Consider the following 26,523-nt stretch of genomic DNA (forward strand, 5'->3'; position numbering starts at 1 on the left):
AAAATAGGTGAAGATCATATGCAGGATTTTATTTATAAATAGTATTCTAAATTATTAATAGGAATTAGAAATACACCCATTTTGAGGCATTTGATTGAATTATGGAAGAAAATAGATTATGAGATAGGTGGAAAATGTTTAATTCCCCGAAGAACACCTTTATATCAAAATAGACTTTTTTTTGTTTTTATATGAATAATCAATTTTTGAGGACTTGGAATCAAATGGTGATAAAAATAGAACATTGTTTTGAAGTAGGTGAATATATTACTTTTCAACGAATGAAGAAAAAATTTAATGCCCCGAATATTTTTTCTGTTATTATCAAGTAAAAGCCTTTTTGAGGTCATGATTTGAGATTACCTTGACAAAATTAATTAGAATTATTAACAATTCAGAGCAGTATGACTGAATAAATCTATTTCTGAGATGTATAAATTACTTTTTTTTAAAAAAAAACAGCTCTGAGAATAAGAATTCATAAATCAAGATTAAAATGGAAGGTTGATTTAGGTAGACAAATAGATGAAGATGATTGGAAGCAACTTTGTAAGGATAGTATGGTGAAAATTGTTAATGCAAGATATAGATTAGTTCAATATAATATTTTACATCAATTATATTTAACTCCCCAAAAATTAAAAAAGTTGAATTTAGTAGAATCAGATTTATGTTTTAGATGTGATCAAGAAATTGGTTCATTTTTTCATTCACTTGGGAGTGTCCTAGAGTAAAACTTTTTTGGTTAGAGGTAAAAAAAAATTTGGAGAAAATATTAAAGGCAAAACTCCACGAGCTCCGATGTTATTTTGGTTGAGTGATATTAAAATGATTCGTCTTAGATTAAAATTAACTATGTATCAAATTGAATTCTTACGATTAGCTTTAGCACTTTCTTGAAAGTGCATTGCCATTACTTGGAAATCAAGTACAGATTTAGGAATGGAGAGATGGCATGCTGAATTCCACTCTTATATTCCACTGAGAAAATAACAACTTGTATTATAAATATCATTTCTTTTTGAGAATATGGAAACCATATTTACAATGTGTTGGATTGAAAATTTGAAGGACTCTCTGAAAACTCACCTCACTGGTATCCCTTTGTTCCAATATTGTGTAACAAGATTTTTTTTGCCATTCTCCTTACTTTCTTTTTTCTTGTGTAAGGTTGGGTGGGTGAGGGATGTTGGGAGGGAGTTAAATAAAATATTTAAAGGAAGCACCCTGGAAATTATAGTCCAGTGAGCCTGACATCAGTGGTAGGTAAATTTTTGATAGGTGTTCTATCAGATATGCAATTATTTGGATGGCCATCAAATGCGTGGAAGGTTATGTTTAAAGGTTACCAGGAAAACTGCCAAAGGAAAGGCTGTGGATGATGTCTATATGGACTTAGGTATGGCCTTTGACAAGGTACCGGAGGTTAGTCAGGAAGGTTCAGACACTAGCTATTCATGAAGTAGTGAACTGGATTTGACAATGGCTGGGTGGAGAGAAGCCAAAGAATAGTGGTGGATGATTGATTCTCACATTGGAGAAACTTGGACAGGTACACAAGTGGGGCAGGTATGGAGGGCTATGGACATGGTGCAGGTCAGTGGAACTAGGCAAAAAAAAAAAAAATGGTTTGGCACAGTCTGGAATTGTGCTGTAATGTTCTATATTTTCTGGTTCTATTCCTTTTAAATGTCTGCCTGCATCTTTTGTGTAAACATTATTTAATAATTAAAATAAAATTACATACATTCAAAGACTTAATCAAACAATTCCTGTAAAATTAAGTTACTTGTCATTGTACTGTTCTATTGTAATTTACCTGTATGTTCCTCTTCCCTTCCAATTTCTCAATAATACCAGCTCTTTCCTTAACAATTTGGAATAATTCCTCTTCCTTCAGTTTAGATCCATCCAACTTCATCATTTCTGGATACTCTTTTGTCTTCAATTAAAATGAGATAAAAAATGATTTTTCCAATGTTTTTTTACTCTTGCTCTTTATATATCATGATGGTAAACAATTTTATAATCGGAGTAAAAACTTTATAATCATGTCCATTGGTTAAAAAGTCACACAAGAGGAAAAGAAGCAAGTCAAACATCCCTAACATCTGCTGTGCAAAATGGTGTCAGGTGATAATATTGCAAGGAGGTGCTCTTGGAAACCCCTGACAATGATAGAAGGAAAATTTGAGACAGAACCATGATCAAAGAAGATCAAAACACAACCTTCCTTAATAATTTTTATTTTTCCTTACGAGGAACTTTCACTCAAAATAAATTGTTCTTTAAAATAAGTCCAGTAAATGCAAGTGACTGAAAGCTGGGGGGGGGGGGGTGGGGGAAATTATAGTTTAGGAACCTCTCTGTACTTGGGAGATTTGAATGATTGCCTGTAAACTTTTCATTAAGAAGCATTTCTCCAAGGTTGCACATGTACTGTGTGCACTTACACCATAACTTTGCTCAACAGGGTTACTTGAAACAATCATTGAACAAATAGGCAATTTAATCATTTTTAAGCACATTACATTATTATAAACAGATAATATGAAATGGGTCCAAAATATTTTAAAAAAAGTGTTCATAGATAGAACTGGAGAGAGAGAGAACTCCACATAGACGATACCAGCATATAACCTTTAGTTTGTCCTCTCTTTTTTTCAAAAAAAAAGTATACAAATTTTTTTGTTCATTCCTTCACCATCCTACTCATATGGATGCACATAAACCATACTTCATTATTTATGTTCTTACCATATAATTCACTCTATGCTTGAAACCACTAAGGTGAGAAACAAATATGTGCAGATATCCTATAAAATCGCATAATATGCATTCATACATTGACTCCCTTCCTGCACGTTGGTATTCAATTACATAGTTGAGACCTGAATGAACACAAGCAATAATGTTTAAATTAGTATTTATAAATCCAAAGCAAATATTACTTATACAAATAATGTTTCAAGACAATACCCAATATCACATATTTTAACAATTTGCATTCACTGTCCAACAATTGGAGCAGAAAATTCATGATGGAAATTTTAGGGAAACAGTCGTATACTGTATGTTAGTTAATTAATCCAGTTACAAGTACATTTTTACAAACTTGCATGTAATTACACTTGACTATTTAATGTTTCTAGTGCCCCCCCCTCATTCTTTGGACATCCAAAATAGGTAGCAGGCCCTAGTCACCCAGTATTTCCTCAGTTGATGATTTACTATGTGTTCCAATTCACCAAAAATCTCAACATTTATCTTATTTTTCAACTCAAATGCATTAACAGCCAATTCAAACTTGTTCAAGTTCACAATATTCAGAAAAATTCCTCCAGCTCCAGTCATTTGAACATCAGCAAACATATGGAGTTTCTAAACTTTTCCCCTTTCATAATACATACTAACAATGATCAATTTGACCAAGCTTTTTTTAGAATCCCCTCATATTAATTTTGTTTATCCTGATGAAGAGTCCCAGATCAGAAAGGTTAACTGCTTCTCTTTCTATAAATCCTGCCTGACTTGTTGAATGTTTTCTGCATTTATTTCTAATATTCTTCAGAGTGCCCTGCAGTTGAACCTGTGAAGCAAGTGGGCTAGGATATTTGAGATGGTGTCATTAGTTTTATTAATGAAAGGTTAGAAGAGGTGGAAAGAGTTTAACATGTTCCAAATCTGGAAATAGTGAAATACAACAGATGGTTTCTGAAACTGAAGTTAATTTGGAGGAAATGTAAACAGCAAAACATGTGCTAATAGGTATTTCGAGAAACACCTCATTAATTGGTTATTTTCTGGAAACATGTGGATAATAATTTCTGTGGTTGCTCTGATAAATGACATGAATACACAAAAAGAATTAAAAGGAACAGAACTTGGCCTATCAGATCAGTGTGCATGTGCTATCCTGCAAACCAATCACTGGATTTGGATCCAAAAAGATGCAGAGTAATACACGAGTGATTCTTCATTCCAGTGCCATCGTGACTTAGGCAGTTATCAAAATTATCTAAATTCACCAAAATAAATCCAAGCTCCAGCGACAGTGTAAGGTTGGGAGTTGAACAAAGCTGTTCATCAGTCTCTTAAAGCTTGCAGAGGAAGGACAGAAGTCAGAATTCAAATTTGACTACTTAAAAATAAAACCCAAGAATAAGTAATTGGCAATCCATAAGCTACATCAATGACATTGATACATTTTCTCACTTCAACTTCACCTGAAGGAATTTATTCCTTGCTCAACTAACTCTAAAGTATCTTTAATTTATATTTTATTTTCATCATCTAAGGATCCTCCAAAGTGATTAATACCAAATAAAATAATGTCAATGTGTAAGCATATTAATATGAGATTTTCTTAATTCCATATTCATCCAACTACTTTCAACCATGCTAACAATTTTTTTTCCCAAAACTACACCTCCAGTGGCAAGGAACGTACCAATCAATGGTTCATTTGTAGTCCAAGACATAATGTATTCATCAAGGGTTCGTGCTTCAGTGTTATTCATTACTAGATTGTCCACCTTACCACCTATAATTCAATAATACATGAAAAACAGTAATAGTAATTTTATAGACAAAAAAACTGTAGGAAAACACAGAGGAGTTGTATAAACTAACCCAGTTTAGGTCATGAGTATTCATAAATATTCTGACATTGACAAAATCCCAAAATATGTTTTATGGAGGAAAAGACCCTGGCAGTATTTTCCCACTACAGATGTCCTTAAAGCTAAAAAAAAAATCTAACATCCCAATCCAAAATGAAATGTTGCTCAAGTTTGTCTCTTTACAATAAAAGAGATTGCATTTAAAATCCAATTCAGAAATCAATCATACTCACCTAAAGTTCCCTTTAAAATTGTCCAACCTGTTGAGCCCTGATGCCACGATTAATAAAAAGAAAAATAAGTTTAAAATTACTTTCCATGGAAAATTGAAGCAATCACATTATAATTCACAAATTGCAGGTGGGATTTAAATTGTGAGAGAGTTTTATTAGTCACTTGGTTCAACTCACTTTTGATGCTGTGTGGTTCTTTCGTTCGCTGCCTGCCTAGTGAGACGAGTTTGAAAATTTAAAAATTCAAATTGGAAAATGAGCATCTAAATTTAAACATGACATGATGTCACATAGCCACTGAATAAGAGTAGGGGAGCATCATCCTTCCATCTGAGCAACACTGTCCACCTCGCCATAAAAGAAGAAAAAGCTAATACAGCACAACACCAATTATCTGAAATCAGATTCTTCAAAATCCTGGATAATTTTGGATAATTGAGGATATCTGAAACAAATCAGAAATCCTCACTTACCTAAATGTTTTTTGGACCTGAACTGACCAGGGACGCCAGGCTCCCAGTGCCAGCAGCAGCAGCGGACCTCATATTCAATGGTTACATGATATCATGTCTTACCCAAGTTTGGAAAAAAATTAGATATAACATCAAAGATGTAAATTTTGAATTTGATAAGATGTGGGACCCAATCATGGATTATCACAACTTAAAGTGTACGGATGGTCTTGAGACTCCCTGTCTAGTATGTGAAAGTTGTTTTTCAATTCATATCTATATAATTTATAGAAGCTAACCTTGTTTAGAGGGAGGGGTTTGATTATTAGGGTTTTTTTTCCTTTTTATTAGTAGAGATAAACTAGGTAAAGATAGGTTTAACTGTGGATCACTAATATTAATCATATAACAGAAGACGACTAGAATACCTGAGAAGTACAAAATCTCTTTTTTTAATACAAGGAAATATTAATTATATCTTATCTAGTTTCTGGACAACAGTAATTTTAGCAATATTATTAGGAATGGATTAACTGTTAACTCAATATAGTCAAAGAATTTGATGTTTTGAATGGAATAGTTAAGTAAATAATTATGGTTATACTACGGATTTACAATTTACACAATAATGTATATATATGATTTGATTTGCTATTAATTAGAAGACCATGTATAAAGTTTTTTTTCTATTAAACGCAATAATATTTTAAAAAGCAAAAAATTGTAGTAGGGAGTGGTGGACACAAAGGTAATTTGAAAATGACTTTTCAAGTTTATTCCGAGCTGGTCCTGTCCCAGCTTTTTTAAATTTTATCTAAAAGAGCCTCTTATTCCCAACAACATGCCATAAATGTTAGATATTGATCTGTTATAAAAAGGTTGTAAATTAAAAATTACATCTATTTAATTGAGATCCTATTAAATCTATAATCTGTAAATAACAAAAAAAAAATATTTGGTAATTTATATTACCTGACAGTTGTTCAAAAGAAGCAAGAATTCCTTCGATAAATAAATCTTTAAAACATTTAATACCTAATCTACACCATTCTTTAAAAGCTGTATCAATCATTTTTCTAAAGCCTTGAATAAATAATTCCAAACTATACGGATCAAAAGCCTTCTCCACATCCAGAGATATCACACATTCCAAAACCTCCCTAGAAGGAAGGTATAGAATAGTTATTAAAGGGCGTATATTGAAATGGGAAAAGTGATTTTTAATAAATTCAGTCTGATCATCAGATATAATAAATGGCAAAATATTTTCAAGTTTACGAGTCAAAACTTTGGATAGAATTTTAGTGTCAATGTTGAGTAGAGAAATTGGCCTGTATGAAGAGCAATCGACTGGATTTTTATTCTTTAAGAATTAGCAAGATGAAAGCCTCGTAAAAAGACTGGCAATTTGCCCAATTTAAAAGAATCAGGAAAAAAGAGGTAAGGTACAAGTATTGAGACAAAAAGTCTTATAAAGTTCTCCAGGAAATCCATCAGGACCCGTTAATTTCTCAGAATGTAATGAACATACAGCCTTGGCAATTTTTTCATACAAAATAGATTGATCTAATTTCTTCAGGTCATCAGCAGATAGTACAGGAATATTTAATTGAACTTAAAAAAAATTATTGATTCCACTATCATCCTTAGGTCAGAGCTAGACAGTTCAAAATAAAATTCCTGAAAGGCATCATTAATTTCTAAATAACAAGTTGTCATAACATCATTAGATTTATTTATTGTTTGATACTAAAGTTTTTAATTGATTAGCTAATAGTTTACCTGTTTTATCTTCATGTATATGTAACTGGAGGAAAAAAATACAAATCATAGAAGGATAGTGTACTATACAAAGGAGAGTGCACAAAAAAAAACGAAGCCCCAGAGGCTGAATGTGAGAGGAAAGAAATCAGGCACCAAAATAATTAAAAAACAGAAACAAAGGATGGTATACCCAGCGCTTAGGAATTTCTGTAAGGTGAGTGAGTGAGTAGCCTTCCTGGGACCCAGGTGCGATTAGTGGGGCAAGGTGTCTCCAGCATCTTTTAAGCTGGGGGGAGGGGGGTGTGGCCCCAGTAAATTGCCAACCCAGCAATTTAAGGGGGATCTCACCCCTGCGATGACGCATCACACAAACTAGCCCTCCCCCGTCCCCCCACCAGCTGTAAATCTCTCTCCCATGTCAATCGCGCACCCCCCCCCAACCCGCAGCAGCTGACCTCTCTGCCCCAGCAGCAGCTGACACCTTTCCTCTCTGCGGCAGCCAACCCCTCTCCTCTTGCCCCCGTGGTAGTAACCCTTCTCCTGTTGATCATGGCACCCCCAATGCCCAAAAAGACATTGATCTCTCCCCCATGGCAATGACCTCACTCCCTCAGATTGTGACCAAGTCTCTCCTCCTCACATGGCAGCAACCTTCGCCCCACCCCGCCCCCACCCCCCCGCCCTTCTCCACACCGGGCCCTGGCAGCAACCCCTTTCTCCCCTGATCATCACAGACGCTTCAATTGGGGTTTCCCTGTGACACCAACGCGCAAGCGCTGACATCACAGGAGTAACTGGGTCGGCTATTTTGCTGTTCAAGCCACCAGTGGACGCAACCTGGGTAAGTTTAACTGGGTTCTCTGACTACCTCTGAAGTAGGGCAGGGACCTGGTTGACTTTGGATGATGCTGACCGGGTCGAACCCTTTCAAGCCACCTTGTGAGTGGAGCACCAACTGGGTATTATCTGCCAGAAAAATAATCCTGGTAAAGAAATTAAATGTCTTCAGGGAAGGACATGAATGCCTATATAGATTGATTTTAAAGAATTGCTTAAGAGTACATAGCTATAAGTATTGTCTTGTTATTATTGATTTACCAGGGACCTTAAAAAACATGTTGACTAAATTGTCAGAGAAAATGGTCTCCCATGTACAGCAACTAACCAAGGCACATGTCAACCCTACATTTACAGGTTAAAGAAACTCAGAGGTATCCTGAGGAAACAATTGACAACAAACAGATACCCATCCTTCAGCCCTGCAACTACGTACTAATTCGAAATTGGGATCGGAAGAAATTAGGAATGCTGAAAAGGCCCTGTTCAAGTGTTGCTGACCACTCTTATGGCAGTGAAGGTTGAAGCACCTCTGGGGAAGGTATACTACTCAGATTGTAAACAAATTGGAAGAGCTGATAAAGACTAATTAAGAAAGTTGTATTGGAGGATTTAAACCATACTTTTTGCTTCAGCTTTAAACCATATTTTTTGCTTCTGCAAGGCTGAGAATCAGTAACCTGCTTGAGACTCAGCAGACATAAGCTAAATTCCACCATGGGGCCCAGAGATGCAGTTATCTAACAAAAAGACATCTGTGTACCAAGACTCAGCAGACATAAGCTAAATTCCACCATGGGGCCCAGAGATGCAGTTATCTAACAAAAAGACATCTGTGTACCAAGAACATTCAATCTTCCTGCTTGTTTTGGTCACAGTCTTTCAGGCAGAGACCGAACCTTGACGCAAAATAAACCATTGTATTCAAAATGATAAGCAATGAAAGTTGTGTTATTCGATAGAAGCCTAGCATGCTAGCTTGCTCGCTTATCTTTCTTTTTGTGCTGGGAATAGGTGCTTGAGTAAGCAGTTTTTGGGTAATATAAGCCATGGTCCCGCTGCTGAAGTGAGAGACTGTCCGAGAGGTGGCAACCTCTCTCAGCAAGAAGAAGAACTTCTAGAGTCCAACCAATGTCCCGGTCGGGGGAGGTGGAGAAGCTGCTACCAGCAGGTCCCTGCCCCGACAACCTACTTTTGAAAGTGTGCAGTCGTTGCCTCGCTTCGGCAGTTGGGACCAGTCCAGGCGTTGATGTATAATTGGGAAGGGCTTGCATATTGTAGTTTGATATCAGCTTTAGAATTTGTAATAAAGATTTGAATAAACTGAAGTGCTCTCGGCGTGTGTGTCTATTTTCTTTTGGTAGCTCAAACACTGTGACCAATCTAAAACCAACAAAGTGAGAGGTACAAATTTACCCAGGACAATTGGCCTAGTCGGCAGGATTGGTCTTGAGATATTTCACCGAAAGAAAGAGGTGAGCCCTGAGCAGTTCTCGATTCCGGGATGGACTTCCAAAGACGATGGGTTTGGCATGTTGGCCAATACCCTGTCTTTGTTGGGATCACCCATTACTTGGGATGAGAAGTTAAGATTCATCAAGTTTGCCTCTGGGAGAGCGGGTTGCCAGTCTCCTTCGAAAAAGTAAATTTCCTGTTAAAAAGGGGACGTTGACGGTCGGTTTTTGGCTGCTGGCCACAGCCTTACGCCGCGCCGTTCAGCGTGAAGCAGATTCTGTTCAAAGAGAAGTAGAATCCCAGCACAAGAGAGAGCAACTAGAGGAGGAGATAGAAGCCATGCGACAACGCTGTTCCATGATGAGCGAGATTGTTCGCACCAGTCAGGACCGAGCCAAAGAATGGAGGATAAGCATGTCCAAACGATCTGCCGTAATATTAAACTCCGGCAGCAGCTCTGTGCAGATAAGGATAAGCAAGGGGTAGAACCCAATCCACATCGTATTCGTGCCATGAAAGGAATGGCGACGATCCTCATGTAATTGATTATTGGGACGGGAATATCTGGAATGATGACAATGGTAATAATGCAGATACCCCTTGGCATGTTCCTGACATATTCCCCTCTCCACCCACTGTTTGTAACCACTTTTGCTTTTGGCTGATCATAAAACGATTTTATCCAATTTACAAAAGTATTTGGAATCCCAAATGCATTAAGTGCTTTAAACAAAAAATCCTATTCCAATCTATCAAATGATTTCTCTGCATCTAACATAACTACTACCGCTGGTATCTTTCTATTTTATGCTACATTTATCAAACTTAGAAAATTTAACTATCATCTGCCACTCTTCTATTTTTAATAAAACTAGTTTGATCCATATTTATTAATTTTGGTAAAAATTTAACTAACCAATTAGCTAATAATTTTGATACAATTTTATAATCCATATTCAACAATGATATAGGTCTATATGAAGGTGGTTGTAAACAATCCTTCCCTTTCTTCGGTATTACTGTTATTTATTGTGTTTTAAAAGATTCTGGTAGGCCATGTACCTCTTTCATTTGGTCTAACACCTGCCATTAATACAGGTGCTAATATTCCCTTAAATTCTTTATAAAATTCTGGTGGAAAACCATCTTCATCTAGTGTTTTATTATTCTGTAATGACATCAAGGCTCAGATTTCAATTTCAGAAAAAGTATTAGATAATTCTAATTTTTCTTCTTCATCTAACAGTTAATTTAACTTGTCGCAAATACTCTTCTATTTTACTACCATCTTTCAAAGATTCTGATTGATAAAGTTTGGCATAGAATTCCTTAAAATTATTATGTATTTCCTGTGTTTTATAGGTGATTTGACCAGTTGTGGCAATTATTGTTCTAGAAACTTGCTCTGCCTTTAATTGCCATGCCAGTACTTTGAGCCCTTTCACCTAATTTGTAATATTTTTGTTGCGATCTCATTATACCTCTCTCCAAAAGGAGGAAAAACCCAACACCCAACCCCAACCAACCAATTTTCCCCTGCAGCCGCTGCAACAGTGTCTGCCTGTCCCGCATCGGACTTATCAGCCACAAACGAGCTGCAGCTGACGTGGACTTTTACCCCCTCCATAAATCTTCGTCCGCGAAGCAGAGCCAAAGAAATCTTAATGTTTTTGATTCTAACAATATTCTTTTCTCTTTTGCACTTGTATTTCCTTCTTTAATTTAATTATTTTTTTCCCCAACTGATCCACTTCATTCATTATTCCTTCTTTACTTTTGAAGTATAACATTATATGACCTCAAATATGCATTCATAAAACCACGTATTGTAAACTTTCTTGTTAATGAATCATTAGTTTCAGGAAAAAAAATTATCTGTTGTCACCAAATAAAATTCTTTTATTTCCAGTAATGTTGTATTTAATCTCCACCTACAACCTACCGTTTGTTCTTCCAACAAAGTTGACAAAATTAAAGGTGAATGATCTGATAGAACTCACACTTGATAGTCAACCTTTTTGCACTCTAAATTGAAATTGTGCAGAAATTAAAAACACATCTATGCATGAATAGGTTTTATGCCAAAAAGAGAAAAAATAATCTCTTTCACTTGGATGAATTCTTCTCCACATATCCACTGAACGCATGTCTTTCATTAAATCTATTGCTATTTTAGCTACTTTATTTTTCATCATTTTAACTCCTGATTTATCTATTATAGGGTCTAAAGTAAAATTAAAATCTCCCCCAATATAATTTTTCTCTTAGCATTTGATAATTGCATAAAAATATCTTGTACAAATTTACCATAATCTACATTAGGCACATATACATTCATTGTTCTGAATAAATTGACAATTTACCATAAAATATCCACATTATTAAATATTGGTTATAAAATATTAGCAAAAAGATTGGCAAATTTGCCAAGATTAATACATATGGATCAAACTAGATCTATTAAAGATCGGAAATCTGTAGAAAATGTAGCGAGGCTTCTTAGTTTGATACCTTTGGTTAAGAAAAGGAGGTTTAAGTGTGGCAGTGACTTTGGATGCTGAAAAGGCATTTGATATATTAGAATGGGATTTCCTCTTTAAAGTTTTAGAGAAATGTAAATTAGGTTCAATGCTTATAGATTGGGATAAAATGCTATATTTTTTAAAATTGTAAAAGTAGTGACAAATGGATTGATTTCGACATCTTTTGAATTAATGAGATCAAGATTACAAGATTGCCCATTGTCACCAGCCTTATTTGTTTTAGCAATAGAACCATTAGCTGAATTAATAAGACAAGACTCAAAGATTAAGGTGAAGCAAGAAGAATATAAAATAAATTTATCCGCAGGTGTTTTGATTAATTTAATAGTCCCTGTAAATTCCTTGCAACAACTTAAAATTAGAATAAAAGAATATGAAGACATATCGGGATACAAAATTAATTTGGAAAACAATGAAATAATGTCTTTAGTTAATGGAGATGATCAGAAATGTAAGGAAGTAATTGAATCTATATCACCAGATCTTGGAATATTTAGGTATTCGTGTGCAATCAGTATGACAAAATTATATAAATTAAATTATTTATCTTTATTAAATAAAATTAAAGAGGATTTGGTAAAATGGAATATGTTACCCATTCCTTTGGTGAATAAAGTAAATTGCGTCAATTTGAATTTTTTACCTCAAATACAATATTTATTTCCAATAGATTCCAATTTCAATTCCTGAATTTTTTTTTTAAGGAATTAAGTGTATGTTAGAAAAATTTATTTATGGAAAAGTAAAATGGCTAGGATTTCTTTTAAGAAATTGACAAGGAAATATGATTTTATGAATTATTATAAAGCAGCACAGTGAGAATTATTAATGTAATGTATGAATTAAACAATGTTCCAGAATGGATAAATATAGAACTTGATAAAATAGGAGAAACAGATTTGTAAATATATATAAATAAATAGATATATAGAATAGCAAAAGTTATACAAGTTACAATGGATAAATATAGAACTTGATAAAATAGGAGAAACAGATTTGTAAATATATATAAATAAATAGATATATAGAATAGCAAAAGTTATACAAGTTGCAAATTATATTTATTCAAGTTTATGTTGGAGAGGTGGACAAGAAGTTGGTACTTTTTTTTGCATTCAATTTGGCAGTTTTTTTAATTTGAAATAGGTAATTTAGGATGAACAACTGGAGTAAGATTCCCACAGGATCCAAAGTTATATTTACTGGGAGATATTATAGGGATTAAAACTAAATCTGTATCAAGTAAAATTTGTTCAAATTGCCTTGACAATAGCTAAAAAATGTATTGCTGTAACTTGGAAGTCGGATACTGATTTGGAATGCATAAACGAGAAAATTACTTATAAGATAAATATCATACATTTTGTGAAATATTGAGCCCATGTTTACAAAGTTTGTATTAAAATTTAAATGAATCTCAAACATTCCCTTTCTCTTCTATGTCTCTATAAATAATGTTTAAAAGTATTAGAAAGAGAAGTACTCCTCCTGTGGTTTTCTTGTCCCTCTTTACTCTTCCTTTTTTATAAAAAAAAATACCACATATATTTGGATTAAGTTTGAAATATTGTGATATGTTTGCTAAGTGGTTTTATATTAAATAAAGTATATATAATAAAACAAGCTTAAAACACAAAAGCTTCCCTAGCCTTACATACCGTTACAAGTCCAAAGGACTCCAAAACCCAGCAGCAATAGATATTCACCAAGACAAGTAGGTACTTAAACAAAAGTTGTTTTTAAATATCCTTAAACATGAAAACAGAATCAAACTTTAACTTATCTCTATTAATTTAACTAAACCCAACTTAACCCCCTTCTAATTCTAAGCCCGTGTATGTAATGTGTGTGTAAATTTAAGAAAAGTTATTTGGTTCACAGTTCAATCTCACTTCTCATTCTTCCAAGTTCAATGGTTGCAGGTAATTCTTATACTGTGCATGTATAAAGTTCTCCAGGCTTTGGTGCTCAAAAGGTAAATATTTGCCACTCAGGAAGGTTCTCGTAGGGTTTGCAGAGAGAGATTTGTTGTTCCAGGATTTCCACAACTGAAGTACCACCATTAGTCACCTCAATATTTTCCCCATCAGGGTTCTCCAAATGATAACTGTGAATAGCGGTGGAATGTGATTAAACTACCACCACTGTGAGAAGTAGTGGAATGTGATTAGATTAGCACTTGAGAACAGTTAGCTAACAGTTAGTGGATCCCTTGTGTATCAGAATCTTCAAGGACAATGAATTATGATTCAAACTGGCAAAATGACCTAGGGTAACCTTCAGACACTACTGCGCTTGCTTAATGAGAATATCAATATTAACCTGTACGCCCCTAATGACAAGACTGCCTGATTAACATAACATGTGATGTATGAACAAGGAGGAACCCTGTAGAATCAGGGAGGATGGGAAGAGAAATGGGAAGGCTGCAAAATATTGGGGTTCCGATTGGAAGGAGCTGTAAGGGAAGGTGTCTTTGTTAAGTGCGGAATTGTACAAGAGTGATGATTTCAAATCTCCGGTGTGTCTTGGGACTAAGAGACACCCGGCTCTGCAGACCCGAAATAAAACTTGTTCTCCAAGACTGCCTCCTGAGTAGTGATTGCGAACACGTTGTATTTCACAATAACCTTTCTTTCAGGCTACCGCATAGTTCATTTCTGTTTCTCTTATTCAAAGAGAAACATCAGACAGATAGCACTTCCTGCCATCCGCTGCTCTGGAGCTTTTCTGTTTCAGTTCCAACAAGCTTCTCCTGCTTGTTTCAGCTGTATGTTCAATCACTCTCTAACTGCCAGAAAGCCCATGTGACTCTCTCACTTGCAAAACCCCTGACCTTCTCCAGCAAGAAATAGGCATTAGTTTTCTTAGTCAAGCTGTTGCCTTTGAGTGAGCACTTTGCAGAAAGGTCAGAAGTCTCGTAAAAATGTTCAACACAGCTGACTCCAATCCAAGACAATGGTCTATTCATTTAATGACATTATTTCAATTAGCACACACTTGTGAACTGTGCATAGCATTCTCCATAGTTTGTAAAGTCATTTAATATGAATTCTTCAATATTTCAAATAAGATCTGTTTTAAAGTATGTGTATGTATGTAACCTACTCTAATCTTACCAATTTATCTCCCAAATAGACCTACAAATATTCTATCACAATACCCAAAACCTCCAGTTATGATTTCAGGATAATTGATGCTAAGTGCAATCGTAACTTCCAGAAGGGAAACGATATTGTTACGAGCCCAGAGAACCCCAAAACTCAGCAGCAATAGAAATTCACCAAGATAAATGGTTACTTAAAAAGTTGCTTTTAATTATCTTTAAATATGAAAACAGGATCAAACTTTAATTTATTACTATTAACTTAACTAACCTAATTCTAAGGTCACATATACGTAATGTGTGTGTAAGTTCAGAAAAGTTCTTTGATTCATAGTCCAATCTCACTTCTCATTCCACCAAGTCTACTGGCTGCAGGCAATTCTTATACTGTGTACAAAATTTAACATTTATAAAGTTGACCAGGCTTTGGTGCTTGAAAGGTAAATGGTTACAGCTCAGGAAGTTCTTGTCGATTTTCAGAGAGAGATTAGTTGTTCGCTGGACACCCACAACTGATTCCTTGTAACCAGTCACTTCAGTGTCTTGGTGAAGAAATTTGCCCCATCAGGGTTCTCCAGATGATAAGCTCTTTCTTTTTGTTTCTCATATTTCAAGTGAAATATTAGGCAGCCAGTCCTAACCACAAGGGTTTTGACCAAGCTGAACTAAGCACTCACAACCCATCTTCCAAATGGAGTTTTCCACAAGCTCGCCAGCTTGTCCTGTTCCAGTCCCACCTGCTACTGCTAATGTAAAACTGCAGAACTGATCTCTCACCCTCTCTCTTGAGAGAAAGCCTCTTTTTTTTAAAAAAAAAACTCTCTCTGCTTGCAAAACCACATGACCCTCTTAGAACAAGTTCCACTCCAGACAGCCTGCGGCTCCGATGAGTTCTTTCATCTGTTGCTTTTTTGTAAACAACAATCCTTTAGTGATGGCTCTTGGGCACTCTCCAAAGCTTTTGCAAAGGCTCTTAGCACCAAACTGTTCAGCATGAACAGAGCTCCAGTATTTTAAATGAGATCTATTTTAAAGTGTTTGTATGTGACCTACACTTTAAAAAAAACTGCCCCAATTTTTCTCCCAAAAACATCTTTATACAATAAAAACACAATATAACCTGTCACAGTATCATCTTTGTAGGAAAAAGCAGTTGCATTTCAAATAGTGTGGTGGCGCACATCGTTCATGGCGAACTGGCCCTGCTTGTATCGCCGTATCGGTGGGGCAGCCATGAGAAGATTGCGCTAATGGGGGACCTCAGTGCCTTAGACCAAAGCGCATGCCTTGGGCGAGCATGACATCACCGCCAGTGCGGGGGAGGAGCTCGTGTGGCCCTTAAAGGGAGTGCGTGAAGTTTGAATAAACAGTTCGCTCAAAACCCATACCGTGTTAGTGGTGTGTTTCTGTTTGTGTAGCAGCCGCTACAATACCACAATTGTAAAGATGTTATCGGTGCGAGACCAGTACATGACACATACTGGATATGTGGCAATAGAGCCGATATCTGGCTTCCAAGGGAAACTGCCCAGCAGTGACACACCCAGCCAAGCTATAAACTATGGATAGGGTGTTGCTATCTGGCCTATATAGTCCACATTTATGAATCTTGCCGCATTGCAAGAGCATCCATACTTGGGAATGGATAAATGTGGAATATCTGAAAATGAAAGGATCTAGATGATTGCTTTTCCCTATTATAGAACAGCCCGGAATTCACACGAAATCATTAACTTAGCAGTATCTCTGGAACAAATGACAAATTGTATTGTTTTAACCCCTTACTAACACTCAGTCAGATAATGCCCATAACTACTGAAGAGACTGAAGTACATGCTGTAATTCAAAACAGGATGGTCTTGGACATCATTTTACCAGAAAACAGGCACACTTGGGCTCTTATTGGGAAAAAATGTTGTATGTATAAATCACAGATGAATCATCTAACATCACAGATTTATCCATCCATATTAAAATTAAGAGCCTTTTAATTTACTAGGAGGGCTATGGGGACCCTTACTTGTACTATTTGATACATTGTAGTCATAAAAGTGTTAAAATCTAATTAGTTATAGCATGATAAAAGAGGGAATCTAGAAGATTTGGGGTTAATTAAGTATTATTTTGTGACTTTGTAAATAATTCTGGGAGTTTTTACATTGTATATGGCCAAGTCTTATTGCTAAGAACTATGGATAGTAAACATAGATGAACTTTTTAAACTTAAAGTGAACCCTCTGGGGGATAAAAAGACTCCAGGCTGTCACATAAATTGGTCATATGGATTTTTTTTTTTAAAAAAAAAGACATCCTTCATTTGTAGGAGACATTAGTTGTGACAGGATTTAATGAGTAATTGAAGCTAAGGAGTAATTAGAGGTTTTTGGAAACATCTCCAGCTAAAACAAAGAAATTCTAAGTCCATGAACAAATATGAAAGCGGTTTTCAATTAGTTAGAATGTGTAAAGTCATATGAAGGAATTAATCTAAAATTTACGATGCAATTGACCCATTTCTGTATGAAATTTGACTGTGTACCAGCACTATAGGAATATCATTGATATTTCAGTGTTGCCCCCCTCTCCCATCAGTGTTATAATTGAAGTATTAAAAATGTTTAATTTAAATAGGTTCTGCTGTGTTCTTTATTTGTAAAAGACTGTCCGCACTGCAAACATATCTGTGAATAAGAAATTATTTTAATTGGATATGTTAGAAGCTCATATTTAGTTTTAATTTCCACACGCTTTTTAGTTAAAGCAGGGTCTGGAGTCAGAGCACACCCTTAATCTAATTGTTTTAGCTGGTTAGCTATATCAGTTTTCTCTTGATTCACCCTTTTCATAATGCTTGCAGTACAAGAGATAATTTGTCTCCTAATAAAAGCATCCCAAACAACAAGACTAGAAGTCTCTTCCACAGTGGTTTTTCCCCCCCCAAAATAGAGTAATTTGATCCTCCAAGAACTTTAAAAATCCCTTATCAGATAGTAGAGTTGAATTAAATTGCCAGTCTTTTTTGGGGATAGTCAGGAAAGTTTAAATATAGGAACACAGGACCATGGTCAGAAATCACTATATTTTTGTATTCACAAGATTAAATTAATAGGGTCATTTGACTATCAATTTTAAAAAAACGTCAATCTGCAAATATATGATGATCACGAGAGAAAAAAATTCCCCAACTTTTGAATGAAAAAAAAGCCAGACATCAATATCACATTTTAATTAAAAAATTGAATGAATAAAACTGATTTATTCAAAATGGCTGGCTTAGGAGACGAATTACCTAAAACCAGGTCTAACCAGCTGTTAAAGTCTCCTCCAATCACTAATGAATAAAGACTCAAATCAGGCAAGAGTGGGGAAAAAAAAAGTTTTAAAAATCTAGTCATCCACATTCGGGGCATAAACATTAGCAAACACCACCAATTTATTATATAATTTCCCTGTCACAATAACAAAGTGACTATTTGTGTCTGAGATAGCATTACATTGACAAAGGGAATTGTGTATGTATATACATATTTTTAAAAAATCAATACCCCTCTGGATTGGGCCTGAAATGATGAGTGAAAATGTAGCCTGATCCACCTTCTAAAAAGATGCATGTTATCACTATTATGTATCCGTTTCTTGCAAAAATATAATTGGGACTTTTTATTATTATTTATAAATTTAGAACCACGTAAAAGAATACACATGATTAATCATAAAACAAACCAATACTTGTGACATACAAAAAGAAAAAACCCTACTAAAAAATAAAAGGGGGACAAGAGACTCTCAACAGTTGTACCTCTCACTTTAAAGTTTCTTATATGCTGAGACCTTAAGGAGAAAGGGAATGTCAGAGTTTCATTTAAATATTTACACCCAAATTTAGTAAATTATGGCTCCACATTTTGCAAAATATATAGTATTTGTCTATTAAGTGATAAGTAATTTTCTCAAGTGCTATACAACTCAAAACTTCAGCATGCCATCTTTCTATACCCAAATCCATGTCAAACTTCCAAGTTATGGCAAACAAAAATATAATTGGGACCCAAGTTTCTTAGCATAAGCAAAAATCTTATTTCATTTTAACATTAAACTAAGTAACTAAATTAGTTGATCCATTTTAACTCTTTAAATAAGAAGCTAACAAATAGGGAACTTGATCAAACATACTAAACAAGCATTGTAAGTGAAGAAGCCAAAAGCAGGTGAGATTATACAAAGCCAGAACAACTTCTAAAGAAAAATTAAAACCCCTTTCTCCCTCCATCCAAAGCCAGAAAGCTGACCAAAAGACAGACAGTACGCAGCTAACTAAATTACTCATCCCCAAAAAGTTCCTGCTGTCAAAACTCCATTAGAGTGAAACCTTGAAAGTTTTCCAAACAAAACAAAGGTAGTAGTTATGCCAAGAACAAAAGCTGATAAACCAATTATGTATCCATAATATAACAGCCAATATTGCTAATTAATAAGAGAACACCTTAAAGTAAAAAAACTAAAATATTCATTTAAATAGACATTTCAAAAATCAAAGAGCTTAACATTTTATAAACTAAATGGTTTATTAATTCAAATAGTTAATTCAGGATCAAAGGCAATTAGATCATTAGTAAAGTGTTTTTTGTTTTTTAAAATTTTTTTCAATGTAGGTTTCAATACCATTTTTATTACTAAATGAAATTCATTAATATTTATCATTATGCACCTATGTGTGCTGAGTCCACTGCTGTTCACTCGACTGACCCACGACTGTGCAGTTAAACACAGCTTGTTCCACATCACCAAGTTTGCTGATGACACAACTGCAGTAGGCCTGATCTGCAAGGATGACAAGTCAGTGCAGAGATGAAGTACAGCCACTAATGGACTGATGCACAGCCAACAACCTGCATCAGAATTACAATAAAACAAAAGAGATGGTTGATGATTTCAAGAGGCCCCGAGGGGACCACGTTCCACTGACCATTTGACAGCTCCTCCTCTGAGGTAGTCAAGAGTATCAAGTTCCTTGTTTGTTTGTTTGGAAGCTGTTCCTCCTCGACTCGTAAGACCCCACAGAGGATAGTGAAATCAACGGAAAAGATCATTGGGGGCTCTCTTCCTACCATGAAGGACACCTACAACAGTTGATGCAGGCGAAAGGCATTTTGAAGGACTCCACACCCCTAAAGTAAACCGTTTTCCCTTCTGCCATCTGATAGGAGGTAAAGCAGCACTTGGGCCCATAGCATCCAGATTGGGCAAGAGCTCCCCACCCCCCCCAAGCCTTCAGACTCCTGAACTCCCAGAATATTTGATGATTGGGTACCATGGAATGTTAATATACAAGTCTTAATATTTTAAATGTGTTGAACTTTTATCCTAACCTATATTTAGGTAAATATGCTCTGTGGTCCTTGAGAAACTTTCTTTCATCTTTATTGTTCAAGCTTGGTATGAACTTTCACACAACGGCCACTGTGAGTGCTGTTACTCAGTCTTTGACAGTTGAATCAGCTGGGGCGCCACCAGCTGGAGAATTAAAGAGCTGTCATTCGACTGCTACAGTGGTGGCGCTGCAAAATGCATCTTCAATTACAACGGTTTTTCCAGACATCGTTTCAGTGAAGATGATTAAAGAGATTTGGCTTAAAGATAACTCTGATCTTCAGTCTCCTGGCATTGCTGGGGGGACTTTGAGAGGGATTTTTATACAAAGTCAAACTGCTAGAAAAGATACTAAATTAAGGGAAGGGACAGAAGATCCCGTGGTCTCTAAGGAACAGCAAGACCCCATTATGCCTGAATCTACTTCTGTTGAAATGTCTGTTAAGGATCTTGAAGATAAGATATATTCTGTATCGAGTCACTTAGCTAATTTTGTGAACCTGTTTATTTCCAAGATTAATGCGATGGCGGAAGACATTAATGGAGCTTTTAAGCTTGAAACCATTGAAAGATTTGAAATGTGTGATCAAGGTTTAGTCGATGCACAGGATCAACTGCAAGATGAAAATAGAATAATTGAAACATTGCAGATCCAAAATAAAAATTTAGCAAAAAAGGTTGATTATTTGGAGAATCAATCTAGACGGAACAACGTGAAAATTGTTGGTTTGCCAGAAGGCATAGAAAGACCAGATCCAAGAAAATTTTTACTGAATGGATTCCACGAGTGTTAGGACAGGATAAATTCCCTGAAGGTTTAATACTGGAACGTGCTTATAGAGTTTTAAGAAGAAAATCTTTTTCAGGACAGAATCCAAGATCTGTTTTGATCCGTTGTTTAAACTATTGTGACAGAGAGACAATTTTACGTACGGCTATTAGAAATGCTCAGCAAAATAGATCTCCTTTGATGGTTCAGAATAATCCTGTTTTCTTCTATCAAGATTTGAGTCAAGAAATTATGTTTCAACGACACGAATTTAATTCTGTGAAAGAACGTTTGTGGAAAAAAAGACATAAGGCAACATTCAGGTATTCTGCGGTACTGAAGATTTTTTAGGATGGAAATTAGCCAAAGTTCTTTGACAATCCTAAAGAGGTTATGGACTTTGCTCAGTCTCTACCAATCATGCAGTTTCAGGAACGATGTAGTCCTTCAAGGTCTCCAAAGAGAGTAGAGATGTAAGGTGGGATCCAGATTTTTAAAAGAAATGGAAGCAATGGAGACCGAAGTGGTAACGTTGATTTAAAAAAAATAAATCTTTTATCTTTTTTTTGAGAAGAGTTTAAATAGTTTAAATAATGATGATAGTTTAATGAAATGGGAGTTGGGAGAGGGAACTGGGTGGGCACTAGTTTCCAGAAGTCATTAGCTACCTGTGAGTTATCTCACACCCAATATTTTGGGGGAGTTACCGCTTTGGGTGGTTTAAACAGGAGGAGGTAGTTGTGACCTCCGACCTGTTTTTTTTTCCTTTTTAATTTTTGGGTTAAGAAGTGAAGGTTTTTTTTTTAAATTTTTTTTTAAAAAATAAATATTTTTTTTAACTCTTTGTTTTCTGATTGTAATTGAGAGGGAATTAGGAGGTTTTTTTTCTCTCCTTTTTTTTCCTCTTTTTTTGGGTTTTTTTTTCTCTTTTTTCTTTCTTTTTTAAGAGGATGATGTCACAGAAGATAATAAGTCAAAAATTGAGGATGTTGAATTAGATGAAGAGGAAGATGAGGGAAAAGGTGATAAGAAGAAGAAGAAAATTAAGTACAAATACATTGAGGGAGAAGAGTTTAATCAAATTAAGTTAATTTCGATAGAGAATTTTGAAGATGTTATAAATGAAGAATATGGAGAATTTTATAAGAGTTTGAACTTTTTTTTCTTTTTTTATATAAGGGGAGGGGAAGGGAATAAAAAGTTTATCTGATTGTTTTTCTAAGGGATGTTTTTGTTCTCTCAATGAATTATAAAGGAAACTTGGTATTAATGGAAATTCTGTATTTATGCATTATTAATTATGATTTTTTTGTATAACAGAAATGTGGTTGATATAGGATTTTAATATTTGAATTTAGTTTTAAAGTGGATTTCATTTGTTAAATACATGAATTATGTTTGATTTAAATATATGTTTAAGGGTATTATTTTAGGATTGATATTTTTTTTGTTGTTAGTAATTTTTTTGTTGTTAAGTTTTATCTTTTTTTGTAAGTGGGGTTTTTTCTATTTTATTTACAACATTGTTAATTAATTCTTCACTCTTTATTTTGGGGGAGGGTTGGATTAATTTTAAATTAGATGATTAATGTTGTGTTATAATTATTGGGGGGGTTAATTTGTGTAGTTTAATTTTTATTATCTTATTTTTTATTATTTCTTTAAATGTAATTTTTATTTTATTCATGTCAAAATTTTAAATAAAGTTTAAAAAAAGCATGGTATGAACAACAGTTTCAGATTATGTTATATTTTATTTTGTATTTAGTTATGTTTTAAAGGCGATAAATTGTGGCAAGCTTTTTTTTTAAAATAGTAAATAGTAAATAATATATACAACAATAAACCAAAAACATGAACGTTATATTTTATAGAAAAAAAAGCGAAAAAGAACCCCCCCGCCCCCCTTCAGCCAGCTCTCCCAAGGAGAGTCATAAAGGAAAAAAAATTAAGGAAAAATTAAACATACATATTAAAATCTATTCAACGTAAATCAAAATGTAAATATTCTGAATATAACAACCACTTACTAATAAATAAGCTATAGTTATCACGCAAAACATGTGTAGTTTTTTCCATTATTAGACAGTATGTCATCTCATTATGCCATCTATTAATATCAATCATATTTGTATCTTTCCACGTACTAACAATACATTTTTTCACTAAAAATAATGTTAAATATACAAAAGCAAGTTGTAATTTATCTAATCCCAAACCTTTCAGAGGTTGCAAACTGCCCAATAAAGATACTATCAGATCTAAAAGTATTTTAATCTTATACAAATCTGGATTTATCCCAACCCTTTTTAATCCATACCATCCTATAATGTTTAATACATGAATGAAATATAACCCTTCTCTGGTACCTTCATAAGAAAAGTCTCAAATTTAGTCATTTCAGGTAAAATCATATCATTACCAAACACACATTTTACCAAAGATCAAATTTAAAAATAAAGAAACAAAGAATTCTTATCAATACCATAGCTGTCCCTCATCTTTACGCTTAATTGAACTGTTTAAACCTCGAACATTAAAAGTAGCAAACCTCAACTTTAACATATCTACTAATATTACTAAAGATCAGTAATATCTTTATATAAAAACTCAAATCATCGTATATAGGCCCTCCAATAGGAGGAAAAAAAAATCAAATTAAAAGCTAGATAAAATGAAAAGAAACATTTTTAAAAAATATATAATTAACAAACACCCCTCCCCCCCAAAAAAAACCTACCAAAAGTTAGTAATCCCTAAATAAAATTTGGGTGTGGATCACCCACCAGTGGCTGATGACTAATAGAACCTAGAACAAATCTCTTCCTCCCTAGCCGAACAAAAAATAATCTCAAAATATCATAATAACGTAAAAAGTAAAATAAGAATAAGAAGATTCTACTATTCATCCAAGAGGTTCCAAACTTGGAGATCCCATTTCAAAAGAAGTTGAACTCGATCCATTCCCACTTTTCCCATTTCTACCATTTCTTCAGTTTCCAGAACAACCAGATTTTTCTTTAGGAGACAATGGTGGACTACATCTTTGTCCTCTTATATCTGGCAATGAATCAGCAAAAATCATTGTTTCATGATCATCCTCAAAAAACCGAGATTGATAATCTCCATGAAATACCTCCAACGCTGCCGGATAGAGAAAAGTAGACTTATAACCTTTACGCCATAAAACTTCTTTAACTGGATTAAATTGACGTCAACGTTGAATAACCTCTTGACTCAAATCAGGATAGAAAAAAAACTCTGCTATTATGAATCAATAACGGAGTTTTTCGTTTTCTCACATTTTGCACCGCCAGTCGAAGTATTGCTTCTCTATCCAAATAATTCAAACATCGAATTATTACAGGTCTCGGTGGCTGACCAGGTAAAGGTGATCTCCTTAAAGTTCTATGAGTCCTTTCCAATACCAAGCCTTCAGAAAAAAATTCTTGTCCTAGTACTTGTGGGATCCAGTCTTTAAAAAAACGAAGAGGACCTTGTCCTTCCATACCTTCTGGCAAACCAACAATTTTCACATTATTTCTTCTACTTTGATTCTCCAAATAGTCTATTTTCTTCTCCAACTCCTTCTCACGTTCTCGCAATTCTATAACAGATTTTTCAACCTTCAACACTTTTTCTGTATTAGAAGCCACTTGTTGTTGACATTCCAAAAAATCAGACTGAATTTTTAAAAAAAATCTTCACAAGATGCTTCTACACGTGCTTTAACTGTATTCAATTCTGAACTTATCCTTTGAGCCAGCTCATTCATTATAGGCTGAATGACAGCACATTTAACTGCTTACATTGTAGTTCAGAAAAGCTCATCCCTGCTTTCTCTGACGTAGTGGCAGAACCAGGTGACTGCAGCTCCTGCTGCCTCAACAAAAGGCATTTTAATGGTCTTACTGCGGGTCTGGACTCCCAGCGACGGCACCCCGACTTCCTCAGGGGGTCGACGCTGGTCTCCCCCCGCAGCTCGCTGTTTTTTTAAAAAAATCACGGAGTAAAGCGATATCTTCAGGTTGAAATGCTTCCTGATGCATTTCAGACAATGGAGTCGTCTTCATGCATGCTCCCTTCGTTAAAATCGGCAGGCTGCCAGAATCGGGATCCACTTCTTGGGAACACGCACCTTCCTCTAGAGAACGGGTAATTCCAGCGTTATCCTTCACTTGGTGAGTAGTAGACATTTTTTTTTCAGCTCCCACAGGCAGTCTTTGTAGTTTAGGCACTGAAGAAATTAAACCAGAGGCTGTAGCAAGTTGCTTAGGCCACAACTTCTTCTGCACTTGAGGTTTAATCTTTTTACCATTAATGGCCATAATAGTTCCTTAATACTTTAAACTAAAATTTAAGAAGTTTTAACTTGAAAACAAAGGGTTAAAAAACAGGTACTTAAAAGTCTGGCCAGAGAGCTCGATATTACACATCTAAACTCTACGCGATCTTGCCACACCCCCCCCACCCCCCCCCACCCCCCCCCCCCCCCGGAAAGCAACAGATGAATGAACTCGGAAGATTAGGTCTGGAGTCGCAGTCTGTCTGAGTTCAGTTGGCTGTTCTAAGAGGGTCATGTGGTTTTCTGAGAGTGAGAGGATGAGCGAGAATTCAGTTCTACAGTTCAGCAGCAGCAGCTGGGACTGGAACATGACAAGCTGGCAAGCTTATCGAAAAACCCCATTTTGAAGACAAGTTGTGAGTTCAGCCTGGTCAAAGCCCTTGTGGTCCATTCAAGAGGAGAGGACTAGCTACATAATTTTTCCACTTGAAATAGGGAAACATAGGAACTCTGTGGAGACATGAAAGAAAGAGATTATCATCTGGAGAACGCTGATGGGGGCAAGTTTCTTCGGCAAGACACTGAAATGGCTGGTTACAAGAAATCAGTTGTGGGTGTCCAATGAACAACAAATTTCTCCGAAACCCAACAAGAACCTGACTGAGCAGTAATCTTTCAAGCCTGGTGAAATTCATAAAAGTACATTCTGTGCACAGTACAAGAATTGCTTACAACCAGTAAACTTGACGGAATGAAAAGTGAGATTGGACTGTGAATCAAAGAACTTTCCTGAACTTACATACACATTACATACACATGTGCTTAGAATTAAAAGGGGGTTAAGTTAATTAAAGTTTGATCCTCTTTTCATGTTTAAAGATAATTAAAAGCAACTTTTGTTTAAGTAACCATTTGTCTTGGTGAATTTCTATTGCTGCTGGGGTTTGGGATCATCTGTGCTCATAACATAACAAATAAAGGTGATTTGACTTGCTGTAACATTTATTTGATGAGATCAATAAAAATATTGAAAAATAAAAAGGCTTAACATTTTATAAGCTAAATAATTTAAATATCAAAGCACACT

General features: G+C 35.1%; 1 protein-coding gene across 6 annotated transcripts in view; it reads right to left on the reverse strand.

The window, feature by feature from the left end:
• The window catches only part of LOC138751385 (uncharacterized), a 72,561-nt gene that overhangs the window by 39,705 nt on the left and 6,333 nt on the right, over positions 1-26,523 (reverse strand). For 3 of the 6 annotated variants that reach the window (XR_011349886.1, XM_069913595.1, XM_069913599.1), the window contains exons 2-6: positions 5,033-5,068; positions 4,856-4,892; positions 4,451-4,543; positions 2,758-2,891; positions 1,820-1,942 (exon numbers count right to left, since the gene is read on the reverse strand). Coding sequence is in view for 5 of the 6 variants with exons in the window: in XM_069913595.1 (XP_069769696.1) it covers positions 1,820-1,942; positions 2,758-2,891; positions 4,451-4,520 (327 nt within the window). In the remaining variant the exon portion in view is untranslated. Of the gene's footprint in view, positions 1-1,819; positions 1,943-2,757; positions 2,892-4,450; positions 4,544-4,855; positions 4,893-5,032; positions 5,069-19,720; positions 19,834-26,523 lie in introns of all 6 variants that reach the window. The other 3 variants (XM_069913598.1, XM_069913597.1, XM_069913596.1) reach the window with 3 other exon arrangements.

Source organism: Narcine bancroftii, chromosome 1 (genome assembly GCF_036971445.1).
Source record: "Narcine bancroftii isolate sNarBan1 chromosome 1, sNarBan1.hap1, whole genome shotgun sequence".
Taxonomy (NCBI): domain Eukaryota; kingdom Metazoa; phylum Chordata; class Chondrichthyes; order Torpediniformes; family Narcinidae; genus Narcine; species Narcine bancroftii.